This window comes from Notechis scutatus, chromosome Z (assembly GCF_049901735.1).
Source record: "Notechis scutatus isolate UNSWTSFEM ecotype Mainland chromosome Z, rNotScu1.2, whole genome shotgun sequence".
Classification (NCBI taxonomy): domain Eukaryota; kingdom Metazoa; phylum Chordata; class Lepidosauria; order Squamata; family Elapidae; genus Notechis; species Notechis scutatus.
In genome coordinates, this window is record NC_142025.1 from 139556774 (window position 1) to 139568750 (window position 11977).

Sequence of the window (11977 nt, forward strand, 5' to 3'; positions counted from 1 at the left end):
ATGTGTTAAAGCTGAGGGGCATCTGGGAGCTTAAGAAAGTCTAAATCGATTTTCTATTAACAGAAGAAATCAAATTTCCCAGCATTTTGTCCACTGTAATGCAGATTCTAAAAAATAATATTGCGACTTTCTACCATTGAATCCAACCTATCACATCGTGAAACAGAAAACAGCTTTTTAAAAACAAAACAAAATGGAAGGCCCGTGCATGACGGGAAAACATAAGCAGTATGGCTATCGCTTTAATCCGCCCTCTTGCAGTAGTACGGAAGATTTTTTAAAAAGTTTTCCTTTGGGCTTTACGGGAAAATCTTTCTAGGAAAACAAGTCACTTCTTTTAATTTACAGAAGAGGGGAGTTCGCAATTCCAAGTGGAATGTGTACTCCGCCTATATAAGAAAGTGGGGCGTCAGCTTTGACAGGATAATCGTATCTTAACTACAATTCCCAGCATTCTTCGAAAACCCAATGCTCACAGGAATAGCGTTTCATGAACGTAGACACGATGCACATGTCCTCCGCCACAAAATTCTCGCGAGATCTACTCTCCCTTAAACTCTAATTTAGAGCAGCGCGGTGGTTGACGGGAGGAACGGATATTTACATCCCTTTTTCCCTCTTCCAACCTCCCCCAGGATTGGAGCGGTATTTCCTGAAGTGTCTTGCGCGTCTGTCTGTCTGTCTGATGATAGCGACTAAACAACAGAGACAAAGGAAAGGAAGTAAGAGGAGAAAACGAGAAAACTCGGTCCCGAGGCACTCTTCTCGCTTCCCCCAGAGCGCTTTAGGAAATGGCGGCCGACCTTCGGGCTGCCTGCGAGGCATCTCGGGATAAGTAGTCTTTATTCTCGTCCTCTGCGGGTAGGGAGGACCTGCCGAGCCGTTTACGAACTCCACTTCCCATAAGCCAACGGTCGGAGAGGGTTCCTGGCGAGAGCGAATTGGAGGGGACGGGGGGAGGTTCCAGGCTACCTCCTGCCCCCGCTCCCCCTTCCACTCACCCTCCGCCTGCGCCGCGGCGGCTGCTGCTGCTGCGTCGGGTGAGGGAGCGCGAGCGAGTGGCGCAGGCAAAAGCCAGAGGAGGGGTCGGGGGACGCGGGGCTATGCGAGGAGAGAGACGCTGAGAAGCAGCAGCTTTGAGGCCGGGGTGGCGCGGCAAGCCTGGGGAGGTGTGCGTGGGGAGGGCCAGACGGTGCCGCGAGTTCGGTGTGTGTGTGTGCGTGTGCGCGCGTATGCGCTCGCGTGGGGTGGCCTTTACGGGTGCTGAGGTAAGAGGCAAGCGAGGTTTGCCCTTCGTGTATTGGGAAGACAGGGAGGACCTCGAAGCAGGGGTAAAGGTGAATTGCGGGCCTCGGGAGGCCTTGGAGGAGGAGGAGGCCTAATGGGCTGGGATGCTTGCTAGAGAGGAAGGTCGGGCCTGAGGTGGCAAGGAATTAGAATAGTGGGCTGACTAGGCCTTACAGGTCGGTAGGTTGAGGACTTTTAGGAGGGAAGGTAAGAAGTAAACGTCACAGCAGATGGCAGCACCTACCAAGCCTTGGCTAATAAAAAAAGAAGCAAAGCAGTTTTGGGCCTGATTAAAATGTATACAAGGGGGACCACCATGCAATTCCCAGACTATCAGATTAATCTAAGAATTTTTTAAAGACACCGAGCAAGCTATTTTTGTTATAATGTTGCTAGAGAAAACGATATGGAAATGAGTTGTAGTTTTGTAGTTTATTTATGCTGTTTGTAGGCTGAGCTGGACTTGAGAGCTTCCTTTTAAAAGAGTACAAGGCACGAACTTACTCAGTTCTTGAAAAGATAGTAGAAGCCTGTAAAGGAGGAAGGAAGATAATACAGTATAACCCATTATTACTAGTAAATGATAGGGATCTAGTGGGTAGGTGGTAGCTTTATAGGGATGTTTAGCCTTTAAAAAAAGGGGTGGTGGTTTCAATGATAAGCTTGTAAAAAGATTAGAGGAGGAATTGTGCAGGCCAATTCTTACTCAGAAGAAAGTCCCAGTAAGTTTTCATGTTAATATACACAGGATTGCCTCCTTTATTGGGAAGGAAATGTTGAATGGGAACCATTGGAAATAAACCAGAAATATCTATTAAGGAAATATATATGAAGATAAAACATCTGAATGCAGGTGTTGAATCTTGAGAATTGAGGCAAAATTGTGGGCTGAATAATTTTGGATAATTGACTACAGGTTTTGGTTAGGGAAAACAAGAATGGATAGTGGTTGCAGTTGTATAGAACATATGAAATTATTTAATAAAAGGGTTTCTCTAGAAAGCATGTACCATTAATTTTTTCCCCATTGTTAACAAAATAAAAATATAGGATCTGGTGGTGAGATACAAATTATGAATAGGAAGGAAATAGGCATTTTTTTAAGGAAAAATGTGGGTGAGTGATAAAATGTGTAATTGGGATGTGGAATGGGTTTGAGAATAAGGAATTTTTAACCAAAAGGAAAAGTAGTCAGTTCATAGAAAAAATACTGCAGTCTTTCTTGATTGCACTTGGTGGAGGATATATCCATATGGTGATGTGAAAAAACGTTCCCTTTACTTTTTCTTCTGCTCTTCTCATAATGTCTTTAAGTATCAGGCACCAGAGGTGCTAGTCTGTGAGAGCCATGTACAATGGAATAGGACTCCCCACTCCCCGGGGCAGTGGCACCAACGGTTACGTGCAACGGAACCTCTCGGCAGTGCGTCACAAGAAGGATCGGACTGACTACAAGTCAGAAGAGGAGCTGAGGAAACTGGAGTCATCTTTGGTTAAAAAACCCAACCAGGACATCCTGGATCACGAGCGCAAAAGGAAGGTTGAGTTGAAATGCTTAGAACTGGCTGAGCTCATGGAAGAGCAAGGGTGAGTTGTTACAGGATAGTCAAGGCTAAGACATTTCCAAGAGATGATGGTGATCGAGAAGAGCTGTGAGAATAATAATGGTCAACTGGTAGGAGCAAATAAACCAACATTATTATTAGAATATACAGATTTGGGTATGATATGATAAGTATGCTTTGCATCCAACATTTATCTTTTCCGGACTCAGTTTTTACAAAAGGGAGTCTTGTTTATTATTTGTTTGGAATTATTAGCAGAACAAGTATTTAAAATATAATATCTATATGTTGGATAAAGGAATACAGTGTTTGATATTGTATGTTTTTTCTATGTTCAGTTTTCATTTTGAGCAGTGGAGTTGTTCAGAAAACATTTTTTTATCAAAATTTAAGAATAAAATTTTTACATACTTAGTAGAACTTTGGCGATTACAAGTCTTTTAAAATTGGATAATCAGATTTGGGATATACTAGAAATGAAAATGGTTGAAAATAATATGTTTTATACTAACAGTGCCTAATATAAAGCATTTTTGAATATTATATAGAGATTCATGGTAATAACATGCAATAATAATGCATAGTGTAGTCCAGTAAGATAGGCTATTATTGGCCACGTTTTTCAGAGATTAATGACCAGAAGGATTAGCAGACTAAATGATTTGTTTGTGAAGATGTTCTAAAAGATTCCTAGCAGAAGCAGAATTTGAACTAATTTTTTTTTTGTTTACATTTTTGTTTTAATCACTATTCTATACCAAGTAAGGTCTTTATTTTCTATAAGGTGAATTCTTGGATCGTCTATAATCCATGCATTTTAGAAATATTTTCTTACCTCATTTGAGTGATTTAGTTTAAATAGAACGTCTCTTTATAGTCCGCTAAATTTTATTTGGATGCATGCAATAGGTATGGAGAAGGGGAGATTCAGGAGAAAGTGGCCACTTTTCGGATGATGCTTCTAGAAAAAGATGTGGCACTTGTCAAAGAGGGGGAACAGCAGCAGAAGTCTAGGTAAGTAAGGCATTTGTGGATTTTGTGTTGTTTTGTCATGACAGCTTCTTTTCGTCTTAAGAAAAAAAATTACGTTTCAATCTGTATATTGATAGGATCCTTGTATTGTGATATATTTGTTCTATTAACTATTTCTTTTTCTCCAGTATTACAGAGACCCATCAGCTGGCTGAGGCCAATGAAAAGAAGAATGAGAGACTGCGAGCTGCTTTTGGGATCAGTGATAGTTATGTGGATGGCAGCTCTTTTGACCCCAATCGCAGGGCCAAGGAGGCGGCAACAGCTGCAGTGGCTAAACAACAGCAGGAGCAGCAGAAGCAGTACAGGTATAAAGAATCCCTACTGGAAGAAAATAAACAAGAGATGACAAGGTAGCTCTGATTACGTCTGCTGCACTAAAAAAAAACCAAGAGTGAGCTTTTCAATTGTATTAGGAGACTTTAAAAAGACAACTGCAAATAAAGTACCTGAAATATTAAACAAGCATTGCACATAGGTAGTAAGATTACATCTTAATGAAACCTCTATAATTTATGAGATAGTTCATGATTGATTTCCATTCTTGACTAGAATTTCTGCATAATTGATTTCATTGTACCTGTGAGAAATTTTATTTTTTGTAAGAAAAAATACTGAAAGATAGGATTGATAATAGGCCGATGCTTATGTAGTATGTTGTGAATTGAATTCTAGAATTTTGTTTATTGTTTGGACTTTGTCTTCTCAGTCTTATCAAAGATTCCAGCAGTTCTAGGTCACCATCACCAAAACAAAAGAAGAAGAAAAAGAAGAAGGACAGAGACAGGTGGGTGGGTGAGGCCAAGACACTTAAATTCTTTTTTCAGACTCATTGGATTCAGAAGAGGGGTAGGATTTAGATTTGGAAGTAAGAAAAGAAACTTTTATATTTTAAAAGTTTCTCAGAAAATGTATCTTGCCCTTTTGGCTTTTCAAGGTCTGAGAGCAGATCACCTTCTCGAAGAGAAAGGAAAAAAAGCTCAAAGAAAAAGAAACACAGGTAAGGGGATTGTAAAGAGGTAATAGTGACTGGCCTCTAGTGTGAGGATTGGATTTTAGGGACTGTGATGATATTTACTAAGTCTTTTGTAGTGCTATCTTCAAAAATATATATTTTTGTATTTTAAGAAAGCGTCAATTTCCCCCCCTCTATAGTAAAAAGTTTTTGTATAAAAATTAGGGGCATACTATCTGATAGGCTTGCATTTCTCACTCTGTACGCTGCATTTACTTTTCCAGAATCTGCTTAAAACCATTTTCGATGGGATTCATGGGCAGAATTCACATTTGTAATCCAGCATCAATTTTGAACATCAGCCTTGCCTTGCTAAAGTTATTGGGCATTACAACAGTTTTCTGGTAACTTGGGAATAAAGTCTAATATTGGAACAGGAAATCTGGTACATTTTTAATGACCTGAACACAAATTATATAATTCGTGTTCATTAGACACACTGGCTGCAACTGATGGAAATTATAATTAAAAACATCTGCAACATCAGATTGCCAAATCCTACTCTTTTTTTATTCTAGATCAGAATCAAAGAAAAGGAAACATAGGTGAGTCTTAATAACCATTAGCCATTTAAAAAATGTTTGGATGTAGAAGGTAGTGGTTCTTTCTGTTTGTTCTCAGAATCACCTAAGCTGCGATGAATTAAATTCAATAATTTGAATTTATAGGGCTCCACGGGTCTGGTTTCCAAAGGTGCCTTAGAATGTGTGAGAGTTGCAAGTGTAGCACTTGTTTTCAACATCTTAAAGCAGTGGTGTCTTTTCATGGGATTCTGATTCTAGGGAAAAGAGGCTGCTTTAAGATTTTGTACACAGCAGCTGGGTGATCCCATGTTTTCAAAAGCTGTGTATCTACATCTAAACTTTACATTTGTTTTGTGACTCTGAATTTGGAGTTGGTATGTTAGGGATAGTTATTATTGGATATTGCTAGAATAGATGTTCTGTGAAGGATATGAAAGTAACAGGGAGAAACAGTCACTGCATATGTCACTGTTCAAGAATGATTCAAAACAAACTTTCCCCCCCCAGATCTCCAAGCCCCAAAAGCAAACACAAATCCAAGGAAAAGAAACGGAAGAGGTAAAAAAAATCACCTACCTGTGCTGTGCAACTAAAATTGATCTTTTTTTGCATGCAACTGATTCTCATTTTTAATTCTCAGGTCCACCAGTGAGTGTGCATCTCAGAAAGACTGTCGGGATCGCTCTTCCTCCCCAGATGGCTCTTCCTCATCAGATGCTTCCCATAGCAGGTAAAATTTGGCGAATCAAGCTTTCTGTCTTGTAAATAGTTATTAAACTTGGGCAGAGTCTTGTGGATTAACCTTCTAATCATTTATTTACAGATCAGGCAGCCCCATTGTTCAAAAAAGGAGCTTCCTTAGACAGCAGAGCAAGTCTCCTTTATCAAGTTCACGAAAACAAGAAACAGAAGTGGTTTCTAAGAATTTGGGAGAGAAAGAGCGTTCATCTTCTGCTGAGCCTGCCCGGCGAGGCAGGAGCACAAGTCCTCGAGAAAGCAGAGAAAAGCGGGAGGTAAAGAATAATATATGCATTCCGAAAGTGAGAAACATTACATAAATAAAGTCACTTGGGACAAAATGACTTAGGAATACTGATTGGTTCATTAAAATTGGAGAGGAGAAATGGTGGATTCTAAGTTCTTTTAATATATTAAAGCAGTGTTTTCCTGAAACTTAAAATTAATTATAGTTTGTTGAATAGTGTGTCCAACATTTTGTGACGTGGACATCAACCCTAAGAATTTTCCATTGAATATGCCATTGCTAAGGATTCTGGGAGTTGAAGTCCACACAAAACCACCCAGGTTGGGAAATGCTGTGGTAAAATGATAGCTAATTAATGAGTTGCTTAGAGTTAAGAACCCTAGTGATCTTTTCATTTTCAAAATGCTTGCAATATGGTTGGGAGCTGGCTGCTGATTCTTTTTGTTTTTTTTTCAAAGGATAGTTCTAGTTACTGCTTTTTATATTCCTGTTTAGAAAATATCCAAGCATTCTCCAGTATGTGAGACCCTTCAGCATTCTCCAAGTCCATCATCTCCTGTCAAAGAGAAAGAAAGAGATAAGGACAGAAAGTCTGCTCGGCACGGGGGGCGAAAATCCACCCCTTCAGTTGAGCATGATCCAAAGGGCATGCATCATTCTCCTGTGCTGAATGAACTTTCTCGAGAAAAACGTCTCCCTTCTAAAGAGAAGAGGTCTCCTTCCTGTTCCTCTCCATCTACTAAGAAGCAGTCAGAAGATCGTAATGGGAATCTTCCACCATCCAAGGATAAGGTTTCTCCTGATAGCAAGGAGGAGCTTACAGCTTCCTCATCTGCTTCTAAGACTGTTGAGACTAAGTTGAAGAAGATGTCGCGTGAGGACTCTACACCTCAGCGCTCATGTTCTCCTTCAGAGAGTGGTAGTTGCTCCTCCTCTTCCTCCTCTTCTCCTTCCCCACCAACTAAGCCTGGTCCAGTTTCTCGCAACTGTTCTCCAGAGGTCCCTCCCAAAAGACAAGAGAAGGAGAAAGCATCTATTCAGAGAGAGAAATCTAGCTCATCCCCTGAAATCTCTCGTTCTGACCAAAAGCAGTCTTCTAAGACATCTCTACGTGAACCATCCAGCACCCCACCAGCTAAAGGCTCCAAATCAAGAGCCAGTCGGAGGGACAAATCTCTCTCTCAAACACCCACTACTCATAGAGGTAGATCTTGGTCCCGGACCCCACCTAAGAGAGGTAGATCACGCACACGTACCCCACCAAGGAGGGGTAGGTCTCGTTCTCAGAGACGTGCTCGATCCCGTTCACGTACTCCTTTGCGAAGGGGACATTCTCGAACTCCCCAGTGGCGAGGCCGTTCGAGAACACCTCAACGATGGGGTAGATCACGTTCACGTACACCTCCCAGATGGGGTCGATCCCGTACACCTCAAAGGCGTGGTTGGTCTCGTTCTAGAACACCTCAAAGGCATGGATGGTCGAGAAGCAGAAATAGTGGAAGATGGGGCAGGTCACGAACACCGCCAAGAAGAGGGAGGTCACGTTCAAGAACACCAAGAAGAGGCAGGTCTAGATCAAGAAGTCCCCCCAGGCGAGCAAGATCCCGCTCCAGAACACAACCGAGAAGAGGCAGATCAAGAACTAGGACGCCTCCCAGGAGAGGAAGGTCAAGTTCGTCTCCAAGAAGAGAAAAATCCTTGATTTCAGCCAGACGAAGCAGATCTGTGTCATCTCCAGATCGGAAAGTATCCAGAATTTCTTCTAGGAGAAGTCGATCTGAATCATCTTCAAGAATGAGGGAAAGATCTAGAAAAGTGCTAAGACGTAGTCTTTCTGCGTCCTCTCCTGAATCAAGAAGGTTAAGACCATCTCCCAGACGTAGTCGTTCTGGATCACTTCCAAAAGCTAAAAAGAAAACTCGGTTGTCTCCAAGGAGGAGTCGTTCAGGTTCTTCTCCAAGGTCAAGGAAGAAAAGATCAAGAACACCTCCAAGGCGCAGTCATTCTTGTTCTCCAAGAGTAAAAAAGAAATCAAGATTAAGCATCAGACGAAGTAGATCCAGCTCTTCTCGAACACGAAAAAAGAAATCTCGATCACCTAAGCGTAGCCAATCCAGGTCACCTCCACCCCTCAAAAACAAAACCAGAATGTCCCCTCTGAGCAGTTCTGGTTCATCGCCAAGGCTTACAAGGAAATCTGATGTTTCCTCAGTAGCTGAAGAAAAAGCTAAAAGCACTTCAAAAAGAAGTCAATCTAGTTCCTCTCCAGCACTGCGGAAGAAATCAAAGTCTCCTTCAAGACATAGTATATCTGGGTCCTCTCCAGAACCAGAGATGAGATTACCAAGAAGGCGAAACAGATCTGAGTCTTCTCCAGAAGTGAAAACAAAGCCAAGGGCAGGATCATCCCCAATGCTGAAAAAGGAAATGGGATCATCTCCAAGACAAAGTCGGTCTAGTTCTAGTCAGTCATCAGCAAAGGAAAACTCCTTATCGCCAATACAGCGAGCAGCTTCTCCAGAATCAAAGTCTGCATCTCCACTGCAGCAAAGCAGATCTGGAAGGTCTGTAGGAACAAAAGAAAAACCTAGATCACCGCACCGAAGACAGAGCAGGTCTAGATCACCTCCGGCTTTGAGAGAGACATCTCTTTCTCCCCTAAGACCAATTGCATCTGGATCTTCATTAGAAATTAAGAAGAAATCTTCACCACTGGATAAATGCAAAAATGAATCCTTGGAGTTAAAGAAGATTAGGTCATCTCCAAGGCAAAGCACATCTGGCTCTTCTCCAATGACCAAAGAGCAGTCAAGATCACCTCCCAGGACCAAGTCAAGATACTCTCCTGAGATGACAAAATCTTCACCTTTGAAGCAAGTCCGATGTGGACTGTCCCCTCAGGCAGTGAAAGAAAAATCTCCCTCCAGGAGAAGTGAATCCAGATCATCTCCTGAAGTAAATGGCAAATCTAAAACTCCTCCAAAGCAAAATAAATTCCAAGAAGTGAAAACAAAATCTGGATCTTCTCCAGGGCACAACAAATCCAGTTCCATGACAGAAATGGAAAGTGCTTCACTTCCATGCCAAAAGAGTAAATCAGGTTCATCTCTCTCTGGAAAAGAAAAAATGCAATCTTCCTCAAGACAAATGCCATCTGAGTCATCACCAGTACTTAAAAAAATAGATATTCCATCAAGGCGGAGTAGATCTGGATCTTCCTCTTCCTCTTCTTCTTCCTCCTCCTCCTCCTCTTCCTCCTCCTCTTCCTCTTCTTCCTCCTCTTCCTCCTCCTCTACTTCTTCATCAACATCTCCAGAAGATGATAAATCTCAGTCACCTCCCAGACTTAGTCGCTCTGCGGGATTGTCGGTCAACATGAATAAATCCATTTCATCCCCAACACAAGGCAAAGCATATTCTTCTCCAGAACCAGAGAACAGCACATTTGTAACTGTTACGAAGCACAATAGACCTGGATCTTCTCCAGAAACTTCTAAAGTGTCAGTGATGGGGCCCAGATTACCCTTAGAGAAGAAAGGGGCATTTAAAGAGGCATCCCGAAGAAGTAGATCAGGTTCTTATACTGGGATTAAAGAGAAGCCAAAAATGCACTCTAGTGAGAGCAGTTCAGATTCTTCCCCAGAATGGAAAGAAAAATCTGAGAGCAGATCTGTGTCACCACCCAGACCAAGAATAAAATCAAAAACACCTCCAAGACGTAGAATATCCAGGTCACCACCTAGATCTAGACCAAAATCCAAAAGTCCTCCAAAGTTTGGCAGGTCAGGGTCTCCACCAAGACCTAAGTTGAAGTCCAGAACACCTCCAAGACGACGTAGGTCTGGCTCATCTCCTAGACCCAGAATAAAGTCTAGAACACCTCCCAGACGACGTAGATCTGGGTCATCCCCAAGGTCCCAAATAAAATCCAGAACACCAGTTCGACATCACTACAGAGCTGGATCATCTCCAAGACCTAGAAGGAAATCTAAAACCCCTCCACGACGACGTAGATCTGGATCACGGGCAAGAGAAAAATCTAAAACACCAGTTACAAGAAGACGGAGATCTGTATCACCAGTGAGTCCTAGACGCAAATCTCGAACACCTCCAAGACGTGGACGGTCCAGATCACTCTCCAGAGAAAAATCAAGCACCAGCACACATCCACATTGGTCTGAGTCATCATCCTATGGTGACAGACCCAGAACTTCTTTGCGACAAGAAAGATCTGGCTCTCCCTCCTGGAGGAGTTGCTCCCGTTCACTCTCCAGGCGGCGAGATAAATCTCGGGGTTCATTGCGGAGGGAACGGTCAACTTCTTCTCCAGCTAGAAGCTGCTCAAGATCCTCTTCTTGTCAGGAGAAATCTAAACTACCACACAGAGGTCATTCCCAATCGCCAGTACAGATGTTGCAATTATCCCCTGCAACAAGTCGGAATGCATCCCGTTCACCTCCCAGATTAGATGCATCACGTGTAACAGCATCATATAAAGGCATTGGGTCCAGAGTATCCCCTGATTGTCAGTTTTCTCCTATGAGGAAGCATTCCAGATCAGGCTCCCAGGAAGCCTGCACATCTCCAGGAAGAAAGTCTCGCTCTCCTCCTGTTCTAGAGAGATATCCCAAGTCTGACCTCCAAGAAAAGCCAGCAAGCTCCTCTCTTTGGCACAGCAAAAACAACATTGCTATTCCTTGTGCTTTAACTCCACCTTGTGAGGAATCTCCTAAATTGCAAAAGGCCCTCTCTCCTGATCCATCCATGCTACATGACTTAGCTCCAGTGTCAAAGAATGGTGACTCCAAAGCCATCCGAAACAGCCAAGGAGATAGGAATCAGAGCATGCACCAAGCTATAATTAAAGATGATGCAGGGATTGGTGCACCTTTATCGGGGAGAAGTAGTTCTCATGCAGGCTCTGTCTCTCCTGTAAAAGCTAAATTGTCATCCCGCTCCTCTTCCTCCTCTTCCTCCTCTTCCTCTTCTGCTTCCTCCTCCTCTTCTGCTTCTTCAAGCCCCTTACCAGCATTGATTTCTGTCCTAGTCCCATCCCCCAAAGAAGAGGAGATTGTATCTGAAGGAAAAGTAGCAGATAGATCTGAGGTGCACTTACCTACCCTTGAGGCTGAGTCGCAGTTGGCTTCTGTCCCCATGGAGGATGACACCAGGAGTAGCTGTCCCACAGTCCTACAACTTGCTCTTCCCTCTCCTCCACCTTCTGCCCCTTTGAAGGCAAAGAGAAGTTCATCTGCTTCATCTACCAGTTCATCATCATCTTCGTCTTCCTCCTCATCCTCATCTTCTTCGACTTCTGATTCCGAGTCCAGCTCATCTGAGTCCAGTCCCCATGATCAGGCAGCGAAGGATCTTGAGGCTGAGATTGAACTGAAACAGTAAGAACCTTTCTTCTTAGTAATCCTTTTTTTCCATGTCTTTTATGCTGTTTGCAGTCACTGTCAAGTAATATCCAACATCCAGTTTATTCTTGGTCAGTTACAATGTATGTGCACATTCACTTATATTATTCATGTCCTTATCTTATATCCCTTCTAATCCCAGTCTCTGG

The 11977-nt window shown here is 42.6% G+C and overlaps 1 protein-coding gene across 20 annotated transcripts in view; it reads left to right on the top strand.

Annotated features, from left to right (window-relative positions):
• The first annotated feature begins 554 nt into the window (after positions 1-554).
• Positions 555-11977, top strand: part of SRRM2 (serine/arginine repetitive matrix 2) — a 57498-nt gene continuing 46075 nt past the window's right edge. For 10 of the 20 annotated variants that reach the window (XR_015746099.1, XR_015746101.1, XR_015746098.1 and 7 more), the window contains exons 1-11: positions 555-1040; positions 2602-2874; positions 3762-3866; positions 4013-4192; positions 4594-4671; positions 4822-4884; positions 5418-5444; positions 5931-5981; positions 6064-6153; positions 6247-6436; positions 6904-11804. Coding sequence is in view for 15 of the 20 variants with exons in the window: in XM_087948194.1 (XP_087804320.1) it covers positions 2636-2874; positions 3762-3866; positions 4013-4192; positions 4594-4671; positions 4822-4884; positions 5418-5444; positions 5931-5981; positions 6064-6153; positions 6247-6436; positions 6904-11804 (5924 nt within the window). In the remaining 5 variants the exon portion in view is untranslated. Of the gene's footprint in view, positions 1338-2601; positions 2875-3761; positions 3867-4012; positions 4193-4593; positions 4672-4821; positions 4885-5417; positions 5445-5930; positions 5982-6063; positions 6154-6246; positions 6437-6903; positions 11805-11977 lie in introns of all 20 variants that reach the window. The other 10 variants (XM_087948183.1, XM_026677574.2, XM_087948184.1 and 7 more) reach the window with 9 other exon arrangements.